This window comes from Apteryx rowi, unplaced genomic scaffold, assembly GCF_003343035.1.
Source record: "Apteryx rowi isolate R43461 unplaced genomic scaffold, aptRow1 scaffold_17, whole genome shotgun sequence".
NCBI lineage: Eukaryota > Metazoa > Chordata > Aves > Apterygiformes > Apterygidae > Apteryx > Apteryx rowi.
In genome coordinates this window covers 3,649,592-3,662,528 of record NW_020447974.1, presented here as the reverse complement: position 1 = coordinate 3,662,528, position 12,937 = coordinate 3,649,592, and the positions used below count along the sequence as shown (strand labels likewise).

Here is a 12,937-nt window from a genome sequence, read left to right as displayed (position 1 = left end):
TGACGTTTTTCCCTCCCGTCAGCCAGACTCTGTGCTGGTTCTTCTGCGTGCGGCCGAGTTGGTCAGCACAGCATGCGTTGCAGCSTATCTTACAGTGAAGCTGACTGACTTGTTCAAACAAAAGTGCTGCGAGTTAATCTGAGGAGAGGTGAAATCGCGGAGACCCTGGAAGCTGCTCAGCCGTGCTGCGTCCCAGCTCAGCGGCCGCCGCGGGAGCCCGGCAGCGCAGGCAGGCGAGGCGCCTCGGTGGCGCAGGGTGCTGCCCGGCGCGGCCAGCCGGCCCCCGGGGCCATGCGGACCTGGGGAGAAGAGACCCGCTGCCTGCTGCGCGCTTGGGAGCACGCCGCGGAGACAGAGCCTGGGTCAGGATGGAAGACGGTGCTGGAGACCTGTGCGAGCGTTCRAGATGACTTGCGTACTTTGCCCTTTGCTCTCCCTCCGGGGCTGTGCTGCGGCCCAACAGACGTAGCTGTGAGACAGCGGGGAGTGGAATTACGGATATTCCCAGCACCCACATGAGGACGGTGCCTGCCCAGTCCCCRACCTTATCCCAGCGGTGTGGTGGTGTTAATCAGAGCAAAGCTTTAGTACTCCGAAAGGACACCTTTCTCTACTAGATCTGAGAGTGACACTGTAGGGAGTGACTGTTTCAGCACCATCCTGCCTTAATGCTGGGTGGCAGCTGTCGTTAAGAACTTTAGTAGAAGGCATGATTTGATTGACTAATCATTTTGTAATTGTTTTAACGGATGCCTACACCTCCCTCTGAAGGGAAGAGAAATGGCAGCGAACCCCTCCAAGCCACATCTCCAAAGCATCTGTAAGTATAATCTCACCGACTCTTGGACAGGAGCGAGAGCAGTGGCAGTGGGTGCCCCGGGCGAGCAAGGCCCCGTTGCAGCTGGCGCCCCGAGGCTCGGGGTGCGAGGGCCCAGGGCACGCTCCTGCAGGCCGTTACTGCATGCATGGGCGTTTTGCAATAACCCCTTCTCCAGTGTCGTCAGGCAGGATGTGCCAGGACTTCCCACACGGAAAGCAGCAGTGTCCATTACGGCCTGCTCGCACAGCAGGAGAGCTGCTCCGAGCAAGCCGCTCGCAGCAGCTCGATAGAGGGCCCGGAGCCCTGAGTGGGCACCAGTGCGTGGTTGCCCCCTGGGACAGAGAGGCGTTGTCCCCTCTAGCCGGGGCATCTTGCACAGTCGGATACGGTGACCCAGCGAGGGAGAGAGCTTAGGCAGGAAACCGCTAGTGCAGGGATGTTAAAATGTCTTCTTTTTCATACTCTCTTCCAGATTCTGCTTAAAATGAAAATCCCATCATCCCCAGTGGATTTACCCTGTACCCCCCTCTCTTATTCCTTGATGTTGTTTTTTTTCCCTGGTTGATCGCACCAAATACATTAACTCCTTCATACTGGCCGTGTGTTGTGTTTCTTTCCGTCTGTCAGGGTGTGGGTGGTAAGCGTTCGCACTCCGAGTTCGTTGCAGAGGCGAAGGGAAGTCTTGCCCAGTGCTAGGTAGTCATGGAGCAATCCAGGTCTTCATGTTGTTGCACAATAATGTATCCCTATGACTGTGAGTGAGTTTTGCTATCTCTAATATGAAGAAAAGGAGACTTGGAGACACTTGCCATGATCATGAGGACAGTCTGATCCTCTTCCCATTAATGCCAATGGAAGCAAGAGCTGACCTTGAATCAGTCACAAAGTGGGAGTTTCTTCCCTTCCTGTCATCACCTTACAGAGAACGCCAAGCCAAACGGTGTCCTCACCAGAAGTAACATACAGATATGTTAGCTGTGAAAACTGTGTATCTGTCTTCATGCTTATTAAGTGTTCACTTGTTTGAACAGAACAGTCTGCTCCTCACAAGGTGTTAGGGAATACAACAGTGACCTTCTAACCTCTTGCATTAAACTTATCAATGATGCATTGTAATGCAAAAATTCAGAATTTGGTTGTGTTTGAAGTATACTACAAGATGCTTAATTAAATGACTGGGGAAAACAAAAACCAATCCACATGCACGACTGAAGCTGCTTATTTGAATAAAGCCCTAAATGTTTACTTTTAAACTCTGTTCTTCAATATTTTGTAGTGATATGTTTAGTCGATGTAACATAAGCAGTTTTCTCTAGAAAAAAAATTTCTGCTCAAACAGACCACGTAGTTACTGTACCTGGGACTTTGAAGTGTAGGAAGTTTGCTGCAGCATGCTTTTTCTTACGTTAAATATGGTTCTCTTTTTTTTCTCTTTTTCAGACTTAACCAACATAATGACTGCTGAATATTAAGGGAAAACACAAGAAGGTTACATGTTTGGTTGTCTAATATTCTTGGATTTGATATGAGTCACCACATCTGTTCATTAGTATCATCATCAGCATCCCAGTTTGTATGCACATTATTCACATTCCTATCTGTTGTGTTTGCAGAAATGACATTTTACCCTTTTTTCTAAGGGTTACTTTTTGATTTTCATATTATTTGGTTGCATGAAGTTGCCCTTTACCAGTGGCTGAGGTTTATGAAGATATTGCATACTTGAACATGTTTTAGATTCCTTTTCTAAATAGAAAAGGTATAACTCCAAATTAAATCATTCTAAATCAGCATTTTTAAAAAATAAGTAAATCATAGAAACAAGTCCCCTACATGCAATGCTACAAGAATATTTTCCACCTACAAACATAATTTTAAATTTCCCTATATCCATTCTTATTTTTTAATCAGTTTACAACATGAAAGAAAAAAACCTCTTCAGTTGAGATCATTGCAAAGTTCAATAATGTAATAAAATACCTTTCCTTATTAGAAGTACCTAGCTAGTTATACTCTTAATACTTCTCAAAATCATGATGTAATGTACACTATCTGACTTAGTTCCTATATGTGGAGTTAGTGAAAGTCTTTTTGTGTTTCTTTAGATTAATACAAGGATTTTTTCCAATGCCAACACAATTTGAGATCATTCATTTGGATGCTTTCCATTTTTAAGCTTACTGTGATATAGAACCCTATGGGAAACCAAAAGAAAACATCAATTTTAAATAATGAAAGGCTTAAAAAAGGATGCTGTCATTCTGGCTTTTTTTTCCTTTTGGAAATAGAACTAGACTAGTAAGTAAGCATTCCAAATCCATTATTCTGTGTACATTATTGTTGCTATTGTGATAATAGAGATTTTTATTTATTTTTATGCCAGCTTTTATTGTGAAAACATATTTAGTCTGGTTTTATCAATCCTTGTTATGCTTGTCCTTGGAACATCTTTTGCGTATTCAAGGTTTGTAGTTGACGAGTTTACTGTAAAAAACTTTAAAAAACACAACAAAAAAACAAAAAAGAAAACAAAAAGAAAACAAAAAAATGTATTGTTTTTACAGAATAAATTTATTGGAATGTGTATTGGGAGTAAGGTTTGAGGTTGTAAGCAACTAAGTTAGCGTCATATTTGGCTTCATACGTGTAATAATGTGAGGTATTAATGTAAGTCAAGTATTAAAGCAAAACATTCTGTTAACATGAGTTGACCATAATAGATACAAGTGCAGGTGAGATCTTTATTTTTTTCTGTACTTTGCCTTTTCTGGATAACAGGAGGTTATTAAATTCACCTTGAATGTATTCAAAGTTTCTTTAAAAACATTAGAAGTAACATCAGAGGCTCAAATATCTGTTTGTGAGACAGCATGCCCAACAGCTCTGGGTTTGTTTTCTTGGGAAGACATTTGGGGATGGAGCTGTCCCGAATTCTAGCATATACAGAGGGAGTCCACACCAGGGAGGCTGGGTGCTGGAGGAGATGATTGCATCAGCTCCTTTTTGCCAAGAAACACTGACTGAGAGATGTTGTTATTTTGGACCTGCCCCTTTGGCTGGAGGTATAAAACCATGGATTCTCTCTTCTGAGCACTGCTGTGAACTACACCTCAGTGCTCAGCTGGAGAGTGTCCGAGCATGAAGTTCTTCCTGCTTTGAAAGTCCCCGGTGTAGGGTGCAACATGCATGTGCATGAGCTGGTGCTTTCTTGTTACTGATTAGGTTTAAAAAGAAAATTAAAATTCTCTAAATCAAAACATCCAAAAGTAAACACCCCAAAATAAAGTGTTTCCGGCTAAAATCAGCTAATTTCATCTGTGAGAAAGGCACTAAATGTACTGTTTTTAGTATAAACACACACAAAAGTCATAGAAATAGTTCTAATTGCAAACGGAAACATAAACCACATGAACGAAGGTCTCTCTATATGCTGCTACTTGCTTATGACCTAACATCATTAGCAAAAATAGCTGCATAGAGAAACACAGCAAAAAAAACCTCTCTGAAAATGCATGCGATTGTGTAAGGCCTGATGTTGTTCAAGGTACTGAGCACATGCCCAGTTCAGAAATGCTAATAAGCACATGCTTAACTTTAAGCAGATGAGTAGTCCTTGCAGAATTGAATCCTTAAAAGTATTAACAAAACTATATGATTTGCTTATCATATATGGAATCTTACCATGAGAGTTGATTGCTTCTTAAAAGATTTCTTGGGATTTTTAACAAGGCTGACCCACAAGACATACTTTTTGACAAATAAAACATGTGCATGTGACAGAGTTACGTATGTTAATTTTCGACACTTCAAAAACATTGATCTTAAAATTCTACAGTAGCTTTGTATGTGAATTGCTAACACTGATATACTTCAGTGTATGGAAGCAAAACACTGACATCATTATTATTAAACTCCATGCAATATTTCTAAAAATGTCAAAACAGCTTACTTAATAGCTATATGAACTATTATCTACTGTGATGTAAAATCAAAATGTTGAGAAGTGATACTGAAGGCAGTTGTCTTTATTTTCCCTTTTTTGAGTAGGATAAACAAAATAGACTGTGCAACTTYACACAATTGTGCAATTTTACACATCTTACACACTTCATTTGGGTTCCATTTGACTAGTTCAGTTACATCCAAAGCCGATTATGTACATAGCCAAAAAGAGGAACTGAAAGCAGTGGCGCTATTCCGTTTTTTCTTCTTGTTTTGTTTTCATAAAAAACTCTGGCTTGTTGACACACCTGTAAGCCAACAGCTGGGGAAGAATCCCATACATTATGTTCAATATCAGAAAAAACTGTTTTGCCTCTTCAGGGACTCTGTAGATGTAAGGAGTTCGAGCATGAAGAGAAGCACCAATATGGGAAAACTGAGCCTGTGGTGTGTATATAACGTATATATTAAAAAAAGGTAAAATTGATGTATATTTTGGAAAGACAGCATAATCTGCATGCAAGTATGCATCTCCAGTGACATTTTCCATGCCAACCCTTTTATTCCTGAATTATCTATCATACTTTTGCACAGCAGTATAAAAATACAGTCTGAACTACCGTCATTCATAGCTTGATATAACACCATGTGTAGGATTTCATCCTTGGCTAATGGCTGATAATTCATGCAACAGGGTCCCTGATTCTTGCCCAGGGAAGTGTGCATCAGTGCAGAGACCTGCACTCCTTGGTCTCAGCACCGCAGTGGGGGTAGGACTTGCACCCGCCTATCTGGAATGTTGTGTTTGGCATCAACAGGAAGCAGACAGGCACTCACTCGAAATAAAGTTAGAAAATAAAGACTTGGAAGCTACATTAAAAAAAAATAAATCTTAAATTCAGTCTTGCAGATAATAATCCCAGAACTCCTGATGGTTTCAGAAAACTTCTGCAAAATTTGGCCTTTGGGCTGGGAGCGGGCAGTTCTGAAGTATAGGTTAAGTTTACAGTGAAGGTTATATGCAAAGAGAAGCTTGCTGAGCTGAAGCATATTTTTAGCATAAACAAACATTTAAAGATAGAAGCATCAGAATAGTTGCTGTCTTTTGTCTCCATCTGTTACCTGCTATTTCAAGCAACAGCTCGTTCACATTAACTATCGTGTGTCCAGTTTTAGTTAGTTAGTTTGCAGTGGATGGGGAACTCTGAGAAGATAAACATCAATTTGATCTGAAGCAGAGCAGGAGAAAGGGACACCAGGATTTTAGTAATGCAGTGAAGTACACTATGGCCAAATCTTGTTCGTTGTTCTGGCTTCAGCAGGAGTTATTTAGGATTCACAAAGAACACGATTCAGTTCATGGTTAGCAAAGTGGTAAGTGAAATACAGTGCAGGTGTCTTAATACACACCCCTTGAGCAAGCGGTTAGGCTGAGACTATACATTAAAACAGAAAAGGAAAYTGGGTTTTAGGAGGTTCTAACCACCTGCACTGAGATGAGATCTGATCTAGCAAACCTGCGTTAGGAAACAGAGTAATCAAAGAAATCAAATACAAACACACTTCAGCAGAGTGCCACTTAGCATGTTTCTGTAAATAGCTATTACTCAGTAAACAGATGCTCAGGGGCACATTATCAGCAGCATTTTTGTATCAGCCTAATAAGTCAGCTTATCCCTTGCAGCCTGTTTGCTCTCACCTGGTTCAGAGCCTTAGGTGCCTGTGTGGTCTTGTTCAGATACCCGCTACCTTTCCTCACCTTGGGAACCATCTTGGAGCAGGCAACCTACAGTATTTGAGGTAATGCTTTCCCAAGGAGTTAGACAGCCACCATCTGGCTTAGAGTAGGAGGTTTGGGGCCATCTAATGTTTATGTAGGTACTAACAGCCTCCCTCTAGTACCTTAGGGGCCTCTTCTGGGGTGAACAAGATACTTTCTGTAGAGAAGTACATAGCTGGGTTTCAAGGCCCTACTGGCTCTGAGCATGGCCAGCAGCACTTTGGAGCAAGGTCACAAGCCCTGTCAGAAAGTGCTGTAAGTGATCGTGCTTCTGGGAGAACCTTCTTCATCTTGGACCCAGAATTCCCAAAGCCTCCTAGACAGCTTTAAGATCTAGGCCATATTGTGTGGTTTCTTCCTTACAGCAGGAGCCAAGGAGCATTAGTGAGTTTCCAGCATTATAAAAACCAGAAACATTTGACTGTTACCTTTTGTGCTATTTGCAGTCCAAATAGCATTTCCCTGGCTAATGAGGCACCATATGGAGAAGTTACTGTTTATGAGACTTGTCAGTATAACACCTTGCTGTTTTTCTTCCGTTATCAGGGAAGATGTTCAGGCGTGTTCAAGCCACCACACTGATTTGTTTTGTTTTTTGTTTTTTATTTGATTTACCTCCATGGAAACTGTGTTATGTCTCTAATCTCATGTGTTTCCTCATTTCCTTTCCATGAACTTGGCTGCTGCAATCTCTTTCTTTTTTGGGGTAGAGGGTTGTATTAGATCATTCCCTAGTAGCCCAATCCAGTTCTTCTTTCAAGTAAAGACAGACTCCCACCAAATCCATAGCTTTAAGCAGTAAGGGCTGTTAGTCATTCCAGATCGCTGTGCCTGATTTGCAATGGGCTGGCATTAGGTAAGTGAGAGCAGTTTAAGCTATTCCTTGGTACTTTCTGTTATTGAAACCTCTTTCAGTGGGGAATTTTGAGGATCAAAAACCCAAACCTTGGCTGAAAAATTAACCAAATCAGGTGAACTTCTAATACAGCCTTACCTCTCTAACATACAGCCTTTTTTTAATCTCAAAGCCTTGGCCAGTCTGCTGATCAGGCCATTTCACAACTGCAAGAGGCCTGGTGCTGGACATGGCACCATTCAACTTAACTGCAATTTGCATAAGCCTGGTACTAATTTAGCTTGTTGTCCGTATGAAATAGTTTGGGCTTAGATTTTACCATATTCTGCTTGTAGATTGCTCATAGGCAGTACTTGAAGTATTTGTTGGCCTGCAATCAAGAAAGCACTCTGGTTAGGGAAAGAGAAGGACCTGAAAAAAGGTTCGGAGTCTTCCTTCACTCTGTGCGCTCTCTCTCTAAAACCTACTAAAATCAGACGAAGACTACAAGAGATTTCAGAGGGGGCTGGCCCAGGTCTTACGAGCCTAAGGAAGGCCATGAGAGAGAGCAGGGAGGAGGCAACCTGGAGACATCTCTGTTCCTTGGGTGTAGTTCCCTTGTAGACAAGAGGCACTGCACAAACTAGCCACCAGAAACTGCAGGATTAAGTAAAACAATTGGCTGGAGAAGAAGGAGAGAAAAACAATCTACACCTCAGTTAGAGAGTGGGGACAGGAAGTGGGCTGTGGAGAGTTGGTGAAACGGAAGGGGTGATGTGTAGGGGTATGGCTCAAGAAGCTGGAACTTTTCATCCCTTCTCACATGATTCMCTTGCACAGGTGAACACTAATTTATCAAGTTCATAGAGGCTATTCAAACCCTTTTCTATAATCAAAGCTCCTGGTACTTCAGTCCTGTGACGTTTAAAGAGCTGTTCCTGGAGCTTCAGAAAGTCCAAACAGAGGGTCCCAACCTGTTTTGGAGTCTGAATGTCAGCRATGGAATAATTCAAGCTGAGATGTAGGTAATTTGGAAAAAACACCAAGTATTAAAGGGATATTTCTTTTTGTGCCATGAAAGGCTAGGCACTTTCAGACATTCTTTTCTTTGTTTAGATGCATCACATTGCATTTTGAAACTCATATTTGCAAAAAGTGCATATTTCATAATGACAGAAAAATAATTTTAAAAATCCTAATAGTGTTAGTTCCCATGGGGCAATGCCTCCTGTTTCCATCTTTACTTTTCTACCTTTTTCAGGCCTTTGTTCATAATAGAAAACAAAACATGTTTCAGTAACTACATATGTTTTAATTAAAATTGCAAGTGTTTTAACTTGAGAAAAGTATAGACAAATCTGGAAATAGTGTTTTGTGACTCTGAATGGCCAAAAAAGTCTAAAAGTGAGCCCTTAATTCATTATATGTCACACTCCTGTTTTCTTCCTAAGTTGCTCACAGTTGAACAAGTCAATTAAGTTATCTTCAGTTGTGAAATTTCTGAAGTTTATTCTGCAGTGCATTCAAGTATTGGGAAATGCCTTTGTGGTGTTTAACTCAAAATTAAAAAAAAAAACTTTAAAGACGTGGGTTTTTTGAACTGGGGAAAATATTGGGGGAGTGCAACAACATGCCATTCTTTCAGTCRGTTAATTCTTGTCAACCCACAGAGTTTTCACTTGTGCCTAAGACAAGCTTCAAACAGTAAGAAGGGAAATACATGAGCATTAGCTTTGGATTACCAATAGCTTTTCCCCTCCTTGTCTAATTTACAAATCAGCATTATCCTGAAACCAAACTACAAGGGACAACAGAAGATTATTATTATTATTATTATTTTTTTAGGCTTCAGCAACAAAATGTTGCATATCTTAATCATACAGATACAAGATACAAAATGCCATTTAAAAAAAATAGTGAATGTTTACTATGGGAAACATTAAAATAATAATAATAAAGTCCCAATCTGGGAGTCTGAGCATTTTCGTAAATTTGCAAGGTTTTGCTAGCATGTTTTGACTTGGCTTACTTTCCCTTGTGCTAAATAATCTTTGAAGGAGCTTTTTTTTTTTTCCCCCCCCTCCTGTCTGCCTGGGGAATTCACGAAACCTAAGTAATCTCTCAGTAGAGAGAGGTTTCTGATGCTGGGTTGCCTATTTTAGCTAGCTTGTGCTTTTTTTAGATTAGATTTGGGCCAAACAGTCTCATAAAGTTTATGATACCTTTTGAGCAGCTAAAACTCTCCATTAATATGTTTGCCAGATTCCGTTCTGATACAGTTTGGTGATTCAAGATACTATATAAGCTATTTAAAAAAAAAAAAAAAAGTCATCTCATTCTCTGTGGTAGTTGCTCACAAATAGAAAATAAACTGTCACTCCCCCATCCTTACTGGACAGTTAAACTGGACTGTAGTTGCTATCTGTGATTGTTATCTCTGGCATGGGGAACAAAGTGCTGGTCTGTGTTTGTCTAATAGCGGTTCTCAAATTACACTTACTGCTGTGTCCCTATGTTCTCATTATTGTTACAGGATTATATACATATTTTTCTGCATTGTCTGGATGTTCAGAACACATTTCATTTGCTACGTACAGTACAAATCAATTATTTGTCACCGTCTGAAATGTCAAATGTTTATCTGTATGATGTGAGAGGCAATCCACTAGTTCTTGTTGACTTTTTTGTCTTTTAGTGTTCTCATAATCGTCAGCAACAACTCATAATGAACTATGATCACTTATTTAAGAGAAGCAAAACAGAATGAGTTACAAAAGCATGACCTTTGGTAGGCCTTTGGGAACGTAAGCATGTCTTAGTGTTATTGTGATGTGTGGCCCAGGAGGTTCCCACTGCTATACCAAGATCATCAACCGATGTTGTCTATTTTAGGTGACTATTAGGTACTCTTTTTTTCATTTAGTTTTTTCAAACTACGTAGTTTGTCAACATATATTATGGTTTTGTTTTTTTTTTAACATGGTCCCCTGTTACAGCCTTGAAACGGGCTTCCTTTATGGCTTCAGCTAAAGAATGCATGGTGCTTAATAAGGTTTAAATGAGCCCAATAAAAATATTCTGCAGAAGGGGAAAGAAAAGTCTACCAAAGTGCAGCCATTAGAGACATATAATAAGCTTGATGCTCCATTCCCTTAAATTAGTTCCTTACAGATATAAAAGTGATCTGAGTTACAATGGCAGAAAACCAGCATGATAATGGTAAAGCACTGGGCACCTTATTCATTCTGTGGTTCTCTATGTATTCACCAGCAATTCAAGAGTGAACATTTTACAAGAAATACCTGAGCTAGTCCTCCAGCATGTATAAGGGTTAAATCAGGCATCCAGGAACAACCAGGCACCAGTAGGCCATATAGTGCAATCACATAATATGGCACAGAGTAGAACATGTATGCCAGCATCTGCATTTTAAACAGAAACATTAGTTGCTTTGCAATACAAGGGAGATGCATTTAAAAATTAGACAACTGCTGACTGAGGAACTGAGACTATTCAAAACTGCACTCCTTGGAGTAATGATTCCTAGGCCTTTTTGCAGTTACAACTTTCTTGAGAAAAGAGTTTTGCAGCTGGATGCTGTTAAATGGATCCAGCTCCCCTATGGCCTCAACTAATACTGATGTCTGTTGTCTTTTTGCCCCACCCAAATCCCCTTCATCCCAGGATATGTCCTGCCTCCTCCTACCCCTTTCCATCTCTGAGGCCATGCCACTACACCTGGCTTGACCTAACTCACTGTCCAACATAATATGTGTGTCCATTCCTCAAGCTCCATAGCACTTCCAGCTCTGGAGTGTGAGATGCACTCAAGCCACCCATAGTCCCACCAGGAACAGGTCCACCAGAGCTTTTTGGGTTCTGCACTTTGTCTGCCTAGTGTTACTGCAGGCACTGCCCCCATACAACAGCAAAGGTTGCAAAAGAATGGCAACCTTGCAAATACTAAGAAACCTAAATCAACTCACTCCCTCCTCTGCAATGTTCATGTAAATAGGCTTTGTAAAAAGTGTCATTGTTAAAGGAGTGTGTCACTGCAGACAGAAGTATAAAGTGAGCTTAAGGAATCTAGACCTATTGCACCCCTTTTTGCTTCATTATTCCAGACTGAAAGTCTGCTTTGCCCTTCTAAAGAAGGGTAATGATTATAAAAAACATGAGGATTTATTTCATGGACTATATTAAAAGAAGCCTGAGTACTTAGGATATGTAACTCTAGGTAACTGATTTGAATCCAAGTTGGGTTTATCACAGTGACGAGCTGGTACCCTGTAATGGTTTTTTAGTAGCATATGTGAAATACAGTTTAACTTGCCATGAACTTCCCTTATTGATTGTGTCAGCTGTAAAAACCCATGACTTCATCTTTGTGCCGGTTAAGAAATCCCTTTATAACACTGTATGCTCCACAGTCAATGCTTTACCTGAAGCTTAGGATAGGCAGCGGGATCTTTTATATAAGGCTCGTGAAGTTGGATATATAGCCGGCAGAGTTCAGCAGGGCAATCCAGAGCAATCTAAGAAGAATTTTTAAAACTTCCTGTGAACAAAGAATTTGTTCTAAAACGAGCTAACCTGATACCTGTTATTAGCCCTAAAGATTCAGTAGTTGTCTGCAGTACTGCTACCCAGGAGGCCTGCTCAAAATCTGTTGGAAAGGTCCATTTGATCCCCAGTAAAGGCTGAAACACAGCCTCCTCTCAGTTCCTGCTCAAAGGGCTTGCAAGGAAATGCTAACAGCCTACTTTAAAGACTTTCACTGGAAGAGAATAGTCAGTTGACTATGTTGTAGTAGAAGTATAATCATTATTGATTTGTTCTGACAACCTGGCTTTGATCCTAACAAACGAGCTTTCCGATGGAAAATTACTCAGACAGTGGAAACTTCAGGTTAAGCACCCATTTTCAGGATAGCAAGCTACAGATGTAGTCCAAGAGTTGTGCTACAGCAAAGTAGCAGTGGAGAGCAATGCAGACTTCAAAGATGGGTGTCAGAAAAAAGTGTTTAAAGGTGGTGGCAAACGAGAGATTATTGGATTTTACACTCCTATACAGAGAACAAAATTACCAATAAGCATGAACAGCACCCAGTTCCTCCATAAGTGTAGTTACTTTACATAGTAGCCCTTAGAAATCTTACTACAAAAAATGCTGTTCTAAAATGAGTTAGCAATCTGTGTCAATAGCTATCACAGTAGATGTTTCTAGCAAGGCATTATTAATGCCTAAGTTAGCAATAAGGCTGGACAGTATGTTTTGCACAACTTAATTTCATGTGTATTTGTTGTGTGGCTTTGAGGAAAAATACAAAGATTTACAAACAATGGGTATTCCTCCTTTTTCTTTTCCAACATAGGCATCCAAGAAAGAGGTCTGGGTCTGCTTTTAATGGATTACACTTGATTAACCATTTCACAAAGTCATGGTTGTTGCAGCTTACACAGAGATGTTCAGTTGATCTCTGTAGGCAGGAGTAAGGCCAGTGAAGCAGTCCCTGCTTTGGTAGAGGAAATGCATAAAGAAATGAACACACTCTCCGGGG

At 40.6% G+C, this 12,937-nt stretch overlaps 2 protein-coding genes across 5 annotated transcripts in view; one reads left to right on the top strand and one right to left on the bottom strand.

The window, feature by feature from the left end:
* Nucleotides 1-3,625, top strand: part of HDGFL3 (HDGF like 3) — a 45,591-nt gene extending 41,966 nt beyond the window's left edge. For all 4 annotated transcript variants that reach the window (XM_026060485.1, XM_026060484.1, XM_026060483.1 and 1 more), the window contains one exon: nt 2,261-3,625. In XM_026060485.1, the coding sequence (XP_025916270.1) occupies nt 2,261-2,266 (6 nt within the window). In that variant the 3' untranslated portion in view covers nt 2,267-3,625. The remainder of the gene's footprint in view (nt 1-2,260) is intronic.
* The window catches only part of TM6SF1 (transmembrane 6 superfamily member 1), a 20,261-nt gene continuing 10,724 nt past the window's right edge, over nt 3,401-12,937 (bottom strand). Inside the window, exons 7-9 of the mRNA XM_026060481.1 lie at nt 11,820-11,912; nt 10,680-10,799; nt 3,401-5,204 (exon numbers count right to left, since the gene is read on the bottom strand). Of these exons, the coding sequence (XP_025916266.1) occupies nt 5,013-5,204; nt 10,680-10,799; nt 11,820-11,912 (405 nt within the window). The 3' untranslated portion in view covers nt 3,401-5,012. The remainder of the gene's footprint in view (nt 5,205-10,679; nt 10,800-11,819; nt 11,913-12,937) is intronic.